Source organism: Colobus angolensis, unplaced genomic scaffold (assembly GCF_000951035.1).
Source record: "Colobus angolensis palliatus isolate OR3802 unplaced genomic scaffold, Cang.pa_1.0 Scaffold147, whole genome shotgun sequence".
Classification (NCBI taxonomy): Eukaryota; Metazoa; Chordata; class Mammalia; order Primates; family Cercopithecidae; genus Colobus; species Colobus angolensis.
This window is the reverse complement of record NW_012114566.1, coordinates 3031465-3046374: the sequence shown is the minus strand read 5'-3', so window position 1 is coordinate 3046374 and position 14910 is coordinate 3031465. Positions and strand designations below refer to the sequence as shown.

Sequence of the window (14910 nt, the reverse complement as noted above, 5' to 3'; positions counted from 1 at the left end):
TACACTAAGGAGGGACACAAGTTTATTTTGGACATTTGATCAATATCACTATTCAAAAGTTAGCATATAATCTACTTTCAGGCACTATCAGCCCTGATTTTCCTGCACTATGACATATACTAAAAGGAAAAACTACTTCCCATCCCAGCAAGGTCTCATTGAAGGGCTATGATATTTAATATCAGAAAAATAAACTTTCAATATTCTATCATAACAGTTGGAAATGTTGGCCATCCTTCATGTTCCTGTCATTTCTTAATGCTTTTTTTTTTGAAAAATTGATTTTGAACCTTGTTGCCTAAATTTTATTTGTGATACTGTTTGTTACTATCAAGTAGGATGGCATTAAAGAGTAAACAGGCAAAATGTTCACAGAGGCAAAAATTAAACAAAACACTTAAGAGCTGCTCATTGTAAGTTTTAGGAAATAATTTTTTTAAAATGGTTTGCACAGTAATACCAAAGGAGACATACATAATGATTAACAAAGAACAAATGTCCTTGGCCGTAAGGTTGTATAAAGCATGCTCTTTTCTTCCCAGGTACTTTTAACTAAAGCTCTGGCTCAACGATCCTTCTCTGGAGATTAGTCTACCTTGGCCATTTTCCCACCCACCCACTCTTTGTCACTCTTCATCAACTAGAAACCATTATCCACCCACCCTCCCACTGACTGCTGTCATGAATCTTCCACTTTCTTTGTCACGTTAAATCACTTTCTACCGCCATCTAATTTTATCACCTGTTTACCAGACTATAGTTTTTCATAGCCTCTGTTTAACCTCACCCCATTTTTTCAGTGCTAATTGTTTTTCTTTATCATCACTTTCTTTTCGTCTTTCACACTATGTTACTTTAAGTCACACCCTATCTTCTCTACATATCTCGTTGTGCTCTTATTCTTCTAGAAAAATATCAGGGCAAATTATTAGTGTCAGGGTCTCTCAGAAGAGGGGATCAAATGAGCATACTTGGTTCTCTCTTCTGAAGACAGATGGTGTTTTAGTTAAGCTAGGTAGTTTGCACCATATTACCCAGGGAATGGGTGTCATGGATGGCTTTTGATCTGGGAAGACATATGTTAGATGAAAAGACATGAGAAATATCAATTAGTGGGAGTTCTAGTTATCTTGGCTTTGCCTCTTTGCCCTCTTCCTGTGCTGGAAAGCTGACTTATGTGGACTACCTCACCCAGGTTCTTTTACCTTCCCACATCAAGTTGAATTTCCTCCATGAATTGCATTGCAAGGACATTAGAAAGTGGACAGAAAAAGAAGTCAGAATATTTATCCATCTCCCTTCCCTCTATGCTCAACTGTAATGATTTAGCACTGCCTGAGTCTATCTATGAAAGGCCACTGCTCTTGTTGGATGGCTTTATTCACCTCAGCTGCATTTTTCACTAGCTTCTGGTAACAGACCTAGTAAAAATCAATGCATTACTTGTACCTTTGCATGCCCCTCTGTAAAAATAATTATTTATTAAACCTTCTTCAATTATCACTTAAAGATATGTTTTCTATTTTCTGCAGCAATTCTGACTAATATAAAAGAGATTGGAAGGGATTAAAAATAAGGTGAAAAGTTAGAATAATTTTGTAGTATTACTGGTGTGACGGGATATGAGGCTTTATTTGGGATAATGGCACCAAGAATTCTTTTAAAAAATGGGAGTGTCTTCAATATATTAAAAAGAAAAAGATAGTAGGATTTAACGTTTGATTTGATACGTTTGTAAACTTTAAAGTTTTAGGGGATTACCTTTCCAAACATAACCGTAGAGTGAGGGATAAGTTAACCTTAATGGATCACTGATTCAGGTATTTCCTTCAAATCAATATATAAATACTTTATAACTCAAGTAAATCAATTCTAAGCTCCTGTTACTCTAATCTTGATTCCTTCATAAAAGTAATAACATAATTTGGTGATTGCATTCTATATCTTATTTTTTACTCTTGAAAATATGAATGAAGACTTTACAACTTTTATTTTATTATTATTATTTTTAGACGGAGTTTTCGCTCCTGTCTCCCAGGCTGGAGTGCAATAGCATGATCACGGCTCACTGCAGCTTCCGCCTCCCGGGTTCAAGGGATTCTCCTGCCTCAGTCTCCCGAGTAGTCGGGATTAGGTGCACCCACCACCATGCCCAGCTATTTTGATATTTTTAGTAGGGATGGGGATTCACCATGTTGATCCGGCTGTTTTCAAACTCCTGACCTCAGGTGATCTGCTTGCCTCGGCCTCCCAAAATGCTGGGATTACAGATGTCAGCCACCACGCCTGGCCTATAGTCATTTTTAAAAAATAAATTTCAGTGATTGCTGGGCATAAAGTAATATTTTAAGATAGCATTTAGATTTTTAAACTAAATCTGGGGAGATAAAGAATGGAAAATAAGATAGTATTACTAGTGAAATGTCTATTGACATACTCAGTGCAGAAAACCATGTCAAAGCTATCAATATCCTAATGCTGTATCCTCCCATAACACTAACTATGAGATTTTAACTCAAGAAAAGCTGAGAACTGTATAACTGGGGCATTAGTTTCTTAAGTATTTAAACTAGATTAGTCAGAAATACAAATTTAGAATGATATTACCCAGGAATATACTTGTTTAGCATTATAAATGCTGTCTAAAAAAAATGAATAATCAAGAGGATTGTAATAGAGTATATCGAGCTGTGAGGCAACAGTTAAGCCAAAACCATGTTCTGAATAGCCATCTTTTCTTTTTTTCTTTCTTTTTCTTTCTTTCTTTCTTTTTTTTTCTGTTTTGAGTCAGACTCTTGCTGTGTCACGCAGGCTGGAGTGCAGTGGTGCGATCTTGGCTCACTGCAACCTCCGCCTCCTGGGTTCAAGCGATGGCCACCTTTTCTATCTGTCGTAATGACACTGAGCTTTAGCAGGATAGCATCCAACTCGACTCAAAGGGAAAAACCCCCAAAAGGAGTTTTTATTCGACTTACTTATTTTTGCCAAATATCAACCCTTTTCTTCTGAATGATATAGTCTATGAAATAAAAATTAGAAACCTAGTGCTTGAGTGGAATTCTGGAAAAAGTAAAATACATAATGCTGTTACACCGAATAGAGACTTAACTATAGTAAGCAACTATAAAATAGGCTTTAGATATATAGTCAGTACCTGTGAAACTACAGCCCATGTAGCAGCTCTGTTTATTCTTTTTTGTGTGTCTACTGAATACCTGTAAATGAAAGATTTATTAAATATACTTTTCACGTTTCTCTGTTAATTAAGCAAATGTAGTTTTATATAGACAACTGGTCATATAACTTTTCTCTTAAAAATGATAGTCATCATCATTTTTAGGCAACATTGACTACTTTTCCCCTAAACTTAACCACATCTCAGCATTAGTTAAGGGTTTGTTTGTTAAACGTTTTTCTCATACCTTCACATCTCATGTTTATTTTTATTAGCTCTGTGTACTTTCTGTCTTAGTCTGGTTTTTGTTGCTATGATGAAATATTACAGACTTGGTAATTTACCAGGAAAATAAGTTTAGCTGGCTCATGGTTCTGGAGGCTGGAAAATTCAAGAGCATGGCACTAGCATCTGGTGTCATCCCATGGTGGAAAGGTATCACATGGCCAGAAAGCATGCTCCAGAGAGAGCTAAAATTCAAATACCAGTACTTTTAATTACTAGTTTTTTTCTACCCCTCTTTTGCCAAGTTACTTAAATTTTCTACATCTTAGTTTCCTCATATGCAAAATGAACTTTACTTGTATTGGTCCATTCTTACACTGCTCTAAAGAACTATCTGAGACTGGGTAATGTATAAAGAAAAAATGTTTAATTGACCCACAGTTCCATAGGGCATCCAGGTGACATGGCTGGGGAAGCCTGAGAAAACTTACAATCATGGCAGAAGGGCAAAAAGGAAGCAAACATATCTTCACATGGCAGCAGGAGACAGGGAGTATAGGGGGGAAGTGCTACACACTTTAAAACAACCAGATCTCATGAGAACTCGCTCACTAGCAGGAGAATAGCAAGGGAGAAATCCGCTCCCATGATCCAATCCCCTCCCACCAGATCTCTCCCTCAACACTGGAGATTACAATTCAACATGAAATTTGGGTGGAGACATGGAGCCAAACCATATCACTACTACTGCACAGTAGAGTTTTTAAGAATATAATATAAAATAAAATAAAATATGTAAATTTCCTCTCCCACTGGCCTAGTTCTAGTGCACCCAAGTGCTTAATAAATATCACCTGTAGTTACTGCTGAATAATTTAAAAAACTGTTACTTTTGATGTGCTAACTGGCAGATTATTACAATAACTTTATTTTTCTTACATCAGTAAATTCAATCTCTTATGGATTGAGGTCCTTAAAAATGATGATTAATTTTTTGAGCCCATATTTAATGATTTAACTATCACCTTTGCATCTAACGAGATTCACATTAAATGTTATGAGGCTTTCAACATTTCCCCAAAATTTTTATTTTATTCTAAAAATCTTGAAATCTATATATAAGGTGAAAGGATCTTATAATAATCACCCATCACCAAGATTCAATTAATTACTAACATTTTGCCACATTTATTTTATCTTTTTTGTATGAATTTATAAAGTCAAAGAAAAATGGTGGGATTAGTTTGTATAAATAGCTCACATGTAATTAATTATAGTAAAGTGTCCTTCTTTTCATTCTATCTAATTTCACTTATTTATTTTAGTAATGATATCTATGTCTGCAAGAGCACATAGATAATTAAGTTGTGTGCACATCTCGATTTTTACATCAAAATTCAAAACATCTAAAGTGTACAAATCTGGATTTTTAAAATCTGGATTTTTAAAATGCATCCTTCATATGCATAGTATCTGTTCTGAGATGAATTTCTAACTAGATTTTATATTAGAAATAGTATTCAGTGAGTTAATATATGACTTATGTTGAGGTTTCTAATTTTATTTCTTTTATTTCTATTGTCTCTTAGTTGTAGTGAGTTATTGGATAACATTTGGCCTATCAGAATACAAATAATGAATCAAAAAAATTAAAATATCTGCTTTAGTTGATAATACAAATTTACTCAGCTTTAAAAAATAAGGCTGTAAAGCTTCTTGCAAATACTAAATTGTATTTGAAATTTTGATAGGTTTTTAGTTACTACTGAATGAGGAATATGCCATACATTAATTTTCAGTCATTAAAATCTAAGAAAAAAGTAAATATTACTGGAAATATCATACCTTTTTTCATTAATGAACATGTCATTATTTCTAAAAGTGTATCTCAAAATTAATACAGAAAAACAGTATGTTTGTATAACTTAGAGAATTTTCATCTTCTCCATTTATTATTTGTCAATCTTGAGAAAGTAGAAGCACAAAGAAAACTCTATCACGGTTTAAAATTATTTAAACCCAAACCACTGAACAGATCTACCATATCTTATTTACCAGATAGGACCCTGGACTCTCTCAAATGAATAATTCACATTTGTGATGCTCAAGCTACTGTTTACATTTAAACATCACAAAGAATAATTAGAAAACAATTTTAATCTGCACCTAAACAGTTTTATGACCATTAAATTTGCATAATACATTATTATCTGCCACACTTATTTCCCTCTACCCCATCCCAGCTCACCTTGCAAGTAAAAGTGCTCATAAAATCTCAGTGGCTGAAAAGGTTTATAGTAGTTTCACAGCCACTTTATTTCCAGGTAGTAGACACATTTCTTCCAGGATCTATAATTTATTCATTTTACATGTGAAAAAAGTAGGACAATGACATTTGGATTTAGGTATTTAAGTTAAGAACAACCAGAAGGAGATATATATGTATATATGTAAATATGTGTGTATGTATACACACACATACACATATATATATAAATTATGAATTTTAAAATGGTGGATGGTATTTGTTTCTGGTGAAGCAGGCTTTAATGGTGAAAGAATCACATTCATTTTTTTTCCAGTGATTGAACCAAGCCGAATCTGAGCAAAGCTAACTCCTGTGCCCAATCTTGCATTCTCTTAACCGGTAATAAAGAACTTTGCTGGCCTGACAGGTTGTCACAGCAATTATTCACATGAAGTTCTGTAGCAGTTGTATCTGTCAGCCCATGTAGTATTGAATATTTTAACTGGCAGTCTTCCAAGACTGAACATTAATCTTACCATCTCCTATTACAGTCCCTAATCAAGATATTCCAGGGGTGATTGCACTAACATTGTTTGAAGACTACATCTACTGGACTGATGGGAAAACCAAGTCACTCAGCCGTGCCCATAAAACATCGGGAGCAGACAGACTCTCACTGATTAACTCATGGCATGCCATCACAGATATCCAGGTGTATCATTCTTATAGACAACCTGATGGTAATTATTCTTTCCATGATTTCCATAAATGCATTCACATCTTTCAGTAACATTCCATTTTTTATTCTTTCAAGGTTAAATGTAATTTTATTTTTGATGAAAATTACTGGATTTAATTATTTAGCATCACTTTATGGAAGAATTCAATCAATATGAAGTACTGCTCTTAAGGCATATGATTAGAAGCTCAGTAATAGGACAAAGAATTGTAGATTTGTTCAACTCATATAAAGCTAAAATGATAATAATACATTTAGTCAGATAAGTGAAGACTGTATTCTTGAAATAATTTGTTTACAAAATAGAGGATCCTTAGTTTCTGTAATGCTGAGTAGGAGGAATTATGTTTAAGTAGCTCTAGGGTTTTACAACTGACAACTCCATCAAGTTTTCTTCAGCATATATTTAATAGGAATTTCATCTGGCCTTGTGAAATAAAGGTTTGATTATTTTTCTTAAAAAACCTATCTGGCCTATAAAGCAAAGCCATTACGCTCCTAGGTGTAGATCATTGTTTCATTGTTTTATTTTATGTTTGTATTTCTGAACATACGTTTGTCTTCATCCAAAATGCTTCTAGTCTTGTTTATTTTTGTCGTGGACAGTTTTTTCCTACTAAAATTCTTGTTTTGTAGAAATGCACCTTTAAAATTATTGAATGGTCAAATTAATGTCAATGGCCAATGAGTAGCATTCGTGACAAAGTAAAATTATATTTACAGTCTTGATGAGTTCTTCATTACAAAGATTTATTCCAATTCAAGATATGAAGCTTAAATGTCTTATCTCTAATCCCATGTTATATTATTAGTTTTGATTATCCTATTTTGTTGTTGTTGTTTCTTTCTTATCTGTAGTCTCCAAACATCTCTGCATGATAAATAATGGTGGTTGCAGTCATCTGTGCCTTTTAGCCCCTGGAAAAACCCATACTTGTGCATGTCCCACCAACTTCTATCTGGCAGCTGATAATAGGACTTGCTTATCCAACTGCACAGCCAGCCAGGTGAGTGGAGGTCTGCGAATCTTCTTATAGAGTGTATGGTGAAACATCAGTTCTTTTGTTTAGCATAACATTGAATGATCATTCCATACATTGTAGAGATGGTCACAGAATAAAGGAAAAGCACTGTAACACCTCACTAAAATGGGCCTTAGCCATTAGGAAGAATAAATACAGGCCAAAAAGGGAATGAACAAACAAACAAACAAAAAAGAGAGAGATAGAAAAAAGTATTTCACAGATCCACACAAATAATGTCTCAAATCCTAAGTGGGCATAACAGCAACAGCAGAGGAGATTTTATGTAGTTTAATAAGGCAAGGTGATTGAGGAATGGTGTAGGTAAAAGGAGGTGGAGTTTAAACAGAGCAGGAAATCTCTCCAGATAATATGCTCTATGTCACTGTCCCCACTTTCCATTTCTTAGAGTTGGTGATCTGGAAAAGATAAATTAAATAGAAAGTAAGTCTCTAGATTTTTTTTTTTTTTTAAATAAATTATATGATCAAAATAACCTTCTTCTGAAACCTCTTTTTCTTTCAAATTTAATTATTTTCAGTTGAAGATATCCCAGGAGTTAAGTTGTTTACTGTATGGTAGTTGCATGGACTTGATTTGATTACTTTCAAATTTTGGACAATAGTCATATCACATTATAAAACTGTACTTTGAAACACATGAGCCACTATCTTGTTGGATTTAAGATAAAACTGCCAAACTATATTTTGTCTCTTAAATGACTAAATTTGTTTTTAGAATCCTGTGTTTGAATTTGCTAATTTTCCAGTTACTAGCAGTGATTTCATTGCAAGAGACCGAGTTTCTCTTAGCTTGTTTCTATCTTCAAAATGGAGACGCTAAATTTAGCTCAGCTTGCCTTTCAGATTAGACTTAGGACTATCATACACGAAAGAACTGCATCAATAATGACTAGAACTTTTTCAGGGAGTCAGAATGTGTAGAGGTTAAGGGCATAGACTCTGAAGCCAGACCCTCTGTGATCATAAACCAGACTCGACTTTAAATTGAGTTTGTTACTTCTTGGTACCTTGGTTTTCTCATCTTTTAAATGGGATTATACTATTTCTAAGCCATATACAGATTAAATGGGAAAAGTCCCTGGTACATAGTAGATTTTGTTATTACTCTTGTCGTATACTGCAGCTGAAATTTACATAAAAAGTCATGTGTGTAGTGTGAGCTGCCCTCAGGAGGTTCTGGTGGCTCATTGAAAGCACAAGCCATAGACTCTGCTTTTATTACAAAATGTGTTATTCTAATTATATGTCCCTGAGTATTTGTGTAAAAAATATTATTTTTAAAGAGCTGGAAATTTAAGCCATTATGAGAGATAAAATTAGCGACTGAATTATTCTTAGTGGTCAAAGAGAGAAATAACAATTTTTAATATTTTAAAATAGAATTATCAATACTGTTGGTGCTATTTAGTCAAATTTTCAGGTAGCGTCCACTCAGGTTATTCTAAAATAATCTTTGGTCTCTTGATTTGGAGTGATCATACATATATCAGTCTGTTGAGGCCCAAAACTGAGGCTGTCACTGGCTCAGTAGAGATGATGCCTGCCTGAGTCACTACAGTGGCGATGGTTTAATAGCCAACTAAAAAGAGAGCAAAATCATGGTATTCTTTGAAGCACAGGTGAACATCTCAAATAGCAAGGCACAGAGAGTAAAACATCAGACTCACTACAGGCATCAAAGGGATAACACTTTTTAAAATATTATATATGAAAATCTGTAACTGTTTATCCAATGCCAACAAATTAGATTAGTCAAATAAATGAAAACCTAACTCACCCTGAAAGTATTATTTATCTAATAAAATTATTTCCCAATTTGGTATCCATTATGACAACACTAAAATATTTTTATTTTTTAAATATCCCCAATAGTCTATCATGAATTTTTAAAAACTTAACAATAGCAAGACAGAGCAAACAAATCTAAATGTGGACAATACTTTTCAACCATATTTCTGAAAACAACAGAAAAAGAGGAGGTATCACTTCATTAGTTTCATCTTCAAGGAAAAAGTTAATTGCCCAGTCCCGGTAGCTCACACCTGTAATCCCAGCACTTTGGGAGGATGAAGCAGGTGGATCATTTGAGTTCAGGAGTTGGAGAGCCACCCAGCCAACATAGCGAAACCTCGTCTCTACTAAAAAATATTAAAAATTAGCTGGGCGTGGTGGCATGAACCTGTAATCCCTGCTACTCAGGAGGGTGAGACATGAGAATTGCTTGAACCCAGGAGGCGGAGGCTGTAGTGAGCCAAGATCGTTCCATTGCATTCCAGCCTAGGCAACAGAGTGAAACTCTTGTCTCAAAACATAAAAACAAATAAAAAAAGAAAGAAAAAAAGTTAATGACGAACAGGTAATGCAAAGTGTTAAGTGGTTATCCCTGTAAATCTTCTTGTTTGTGAGACCATTTTACCTCTGGTTCTTTTCTGATCTAATGAGAGGAAAATCTATCTCTTGTATACTTCTTGGAGAAAAATCAGTTTGTAGAAACATAATTTTCAGTGAGGTAGACCTTTAAAGGAAGCAAATTATCTAGGCAGTTTACAATCATGCTAGTAAATATTCTGATGATAATTTTGCATTCTTTATTTATTCTTACATAGGGATTTTGATATATCATCTAATGATTGTCAACAAATGACATGTTCACCAAATAGTATTATTTTAGGGAAAAACAGGCAAATCACATCAATAAGAATTCTATTAGAATTGAAAACATAGTCCGATAATCTAATAAAAGTTAAGATTAAGTTTAATTAATATAACACTAGTCATTTCAAATATTTAATGAAAATCATTTTAATTAGAAAAAAGGTCAACTTAAAAATGGCTTTACTTAAGCTTTAAAATAGAGACTCTTCTTGTTTCAACTAAACTTCACCATATTGGGATTGCATTTTATCCTTGTATTCATATTAGTAGACACGTATTTAATAGTTTCTTTATAGCTTTTTCTTGTGGGTGATAATTACAATCTACAGTTTATTTTAGGATGATGTTAGTCTTAGAGAACATTTATGATGAAGACTGTTTTATATTTATATTTAGCATTAATCTTTTTTAAGTTACTCAATTTAAGTATGTAAAAATGAAGCTAAGATATGAAATAGAAGAGATCTTCCTGTGAGAATAAAATATTGATTAACATGAAAAATAAGATAAGTATATTTTACCCTGGCCTCCCTTAACTCAAAACCCTTTAATGTTATTATCAAAGTCAAATGAAGAGCAAAATCATTATATCATATATAATTCCAACAGTTCATGTTTATTTAAATTGGGCTCATTTAGTGAATAAAAAAAAATATGCAATTTAGATATGTTTCCAGTCACGATTGGGAAGACTTTGAGGATACTCAGGAGACCTGCTGTTCTCCTACCAATGTGTTTTAATACATTGTAATGATTAGAAATATTTAATGTTAAGGGTAACTGCTTTCCCTCGTATCCCCAGACAGTCACTATCTATAAAGGTAAGTTTTCTCCTCTCATATTTTATGAAAAAAAAAAAGCACACACACACACAACAGAAATGTACAAGCTAAGCAAATGTGGAAAAATCAGTTGAACAGTCAGATCTCCCATTGGATTCATAGAGCTCTATTCCTTCTTGTATTGCCACTGGGAGACAAAATTCACACTTATATTTCTTAAATGATGTAAATCTATCATGAATCCAGTCCATTATATCCAGACAAATTTAGCAAAAGCCAACATCAAATAATCTCTTATTTGAAGAAAGTAACAGTATTCTAAATAAACAAACCTTTAGATTGCTAATCTATTTTCATTAGTAATAATTCAACCTAGGCTATAGTTTTCTGTTACAAATCTTTCTTGTATGTAACATGCTAAGATAAATGCCAGCTTGCTGTCAGTCACTTATATGGAAATAACAACATAAGCACTTCTAAAAGAAGTTAATAACTTTTAGAAAATCATCTCAATTAACATTTAGAAATGTTTTTAATTCCAGATGAATATTGTGATATATGCTTTTTGGTGAAGTTCTACTAAATTGAAAAGGAAAATAATTTGATACACCAGGAGAAATCGACTAAACATTACATACTGCTTGGTTTAACTAATTTCAAGTGATTTTTTTTTTTTAGTGACAGCTACTCCAGATGCATGTGCTCTGTATGGAAAGTGAGATTTTTGTCTTTAGTTCCTTCTCTCTGAGTGGTACTGAGAAAGTAATTAGTTTACGGTCATAGATTACTAAAACATAACTGAACTGAGCTTTTTGGTCACTGTTTAAATTTGGGCAATAATGAAGTTAATAGGAACAATAATTACTCTGTCTCAGCAGCTGCATGTGAGTTCAAATCACCTTTCTCATAAAAGTAATATGCAATAATAATTTCCTATAATTTGTCTCCAGTATCAAGTCACTTGCGTGCTAAATAGCCTGTAAGTAAATAAATATTGCCGTATAACAACTCACTTACTTTCTCTAGTATTAATCTGCCACTCAGTAGTTAATTTTTAAAAGGAGTAGTTAAAATTTCCGTTTCTATAAATAATAGAATTATTGCCTTTCTCATGACTCTTTGTTTAGCTGTTTCAAGTGGAAAGGATAATACAACAAATAAAACATATTAATAAATATTTTGGTGAATAGGTTTTTTTTAGGTAATCTGGAGAACAAGTTTTATTACAAGAGTTTTTTCTGTGCATTCAATTTTTTAAGTCAACAAAAAAAAAATATTGAGCCTTATTTTTACCTCTTTTTAAAAAATTATCAGATTTTCTCTTTGTCCTAAAAAGATCATGTGTATTTATTAGGAATTCTGAAAACTGAAAAGAACTGTGTTGGCCTTAAATGCTTTAAAGAGATATTCTTAAAATTTATGTGGGGCCCATGCTCATCATGGATAAAGGCAGTATTTTCAGTGTTCAGGAATGTTTATGGAATCACAGCATGACAGAGCTGGAAAAGATACTTCAGATTATCTTCAGATCCTCTTTGGTGGCTAAAGAACACAGACTGAGAGATGTTAATTGAATTGCCCAAGATTCTGAATAAAATGCAATTAAATTAAATTAATTCAAATTACCTAAATTAGTTTGACTGGATATCTCTTCCTGATATTCCTGATAGTTTTTAGCCCTATTTAGTGTTTGCCAAACTTTTCCTGTAAAGGGCCAGACAGCAAATATTGTAGACTTTTCAGGCCACAGGATCTCTGTAGCAACTACTCATGTCTGCTGCTGTAGTGTACAAGTAGCCCTTCAGGGCTGGTGTGGTGGTTTATTTACACCTGTGATCCAGCACTTTGGGTGGCCTAGGTGGAAGGATCACTTGAGCCCAGGAGTTTGAGACCAGCCTTGGCAACATGGTAAAACCTCATCTTTACAAAAAATACAAAAATTAGCTGGGCAAGGTGGCAGATACCTATAGTCCCAAATACTCCAGAGGCTGAGGTGAGAGAATCTCCTGAGCCCAAGAAGTTGAGGCTCCAGAGAGCTGAGATCACACCACTGCCTTCCAACCCGGGCGACAGAGGGAGACCCCATCTCAACCAACCAGCCAACCAACCAAGCAACCAACCACAAAACCAAGTAGCTCTTTAGACAACATGTAAATGTGAGAGCTTGTCTGTGTTTGCAGGTCATCTCAAGAGGTTTTCCTGAACAATATACTCTCCTGGAAGATCATCTTTTAGCTTGCTGTGTAATTAGTTCCTATTGTGGAATTCTCCAAAATCACCGTTGTTCACATTTGCAGAAAAACATGTAGACTAGGCTATGTTGCCAAATTTTAAAATAGCCATTATATAGGCACTGGGTTCTTCAACATTTTTTTCTTTTTTCTTTTTTTCTTTTTAAAGTTTCGTTGCAAAACTGACAAATGTATTCCATTCTGGTGGAAATGTGACACTGTGGATGACTGTGGTGATGGATCTGATGAACCTGATGACTGTCGTGAGTATACTGGCAAATGTTGAAATTTAGAATTTAGAGTCCCTTATATCCCAGAGCTGGAAAATTGAAACTACACCTAAAGTATTGCCTTCTGACACTTTTCCAAAATTGAAATAGAAAAAATTTTAAATGCCATTATTTAAAAATAAAATAAAAATTGTTGCAATATCTTGATTATCTCTCTGATAACTATTACATTTAGAATGGCCCCATCAGTCATTTGTGTTAGATTTTGTTTCTCAAATTTGATTACTTGTGGAATAATGACATTATTTCATGTAGTGATCGGTAGGGTAATAAGCAGCATTAATTTGGCTTAATATGTCACCAAGTTAGAAGAAAAAAATGAGCAAGTTTCTAGAATGTCACTCAATGACTGAAATCTTATCTTTAAGAAATGTGATTTCTCAACTTTACTGTCAGAATTGAAATCCTGAAAATTCTTTAAAAGTCTGATTTTTCCAATATAAATCATTAGATTGCCATTAGGTAATTTAATTTGTTCTTAGCAATTGCTCTAAAGTGACTACCAATTATGTTTGGCATTTGACTGTAATTGGTGTGGTTAGCTGCTGCTTTTTCAGCAATCGTTGGTAACTTTGATTGTAATGGGACATCAGCAGACTTCTCCTTGATAGTCTTGCATATGTCACTCCGTCGGTCACTCCAATACTTCACTGTCAGGTTGGAGATGCTTGTAGTCAATCATGATAATTCCCTCAATATCCCAGTACATGGTTGCCATGATTTGGCCTTGACAATTGAGTTCAAAATCCTTAGGCTTGCACTGCAAAAAAACAGAAAAAGCTGGCTACCTTCTACTGTAGAGCTTGCTACTACCTTATTATAAAGCTTTTACAAATTTAGGGCATATAGATAGTTACTTAGATAGACTACATTCCATCTCTCTGGTCATGCCCAAGTGTGTCACACATAGAAATTATTTCATATAGCATATATGTTTGAAAGCAGTAAGTAATCAAATCAATGAAAAAGAAAAAAATGATAAAAGTCATTGCTTTTCTAATATAATCCTTATGTTTCTGAAAGATTCACTGCTCTTTGATTTTTTAAATACCGTTTTTGTTTTTTACTATGATAGACAACATATAAAGAGTAGTATCTCTGTGGGATAGGTATACTATTATGTCTGAATTATTATTTTCAAAAAACTTATTAAGTTAAAAGGAATATCCAAAGAAGAATACATTATTGTGGTGACCTTACTGAGATTCTTGTTAAGAGAAAGTTATTACTTTCCCTGCAATAAAGTAAATTTTCTATGATAACAGTAAATACACTGAATGCAACTTATATTTGTAATTCTTAGAAATAAACAAAAATGAATATGTTACTTTAGTCCTTTAATTAAGAAAATGATCTTTCCTGTCTAGATTCACTGTTCTCTGAGAAAATTTCACTATAATGACCTGCAGCTCCTGACCTCTAGTTGTAATTTTGACTGAAATTTCATCCTGGAACCACATTGATATGAAAAATTAACTACAGATTTAGTATTAGGAATTTTTTTAAAAATTTATTTATTT

General features: G+C 33.5%; 1 protein-coding gene across 1 annotated transcript in view; it reads left to right on the top strand.

Moving 5' to 3' along the window:
* The window catches only part of LRP1B (low density lipoprotein receptor-related protein 1B), a 1318888-nt gene that overhangs the window by 1068466 nt on the left and 235512 nt on the right, over nt 1–14910 (top strand). Inside the window, exons 60-62 of the mRNA XM_011935709.1 lie at nt 6200–6388; nt 7246–7394; nt 13270–13363. Of these exons, the coding sequence (XP_011791099.1) occupies nt 6200–6388; nt 7246–7394; nt 13270–13363 (432 nt within the window). The remainder of the gene's footprint in view (nt 1–6199; nt 6389–7245; nt 7395–13269; nt 13364–14910) is intronic.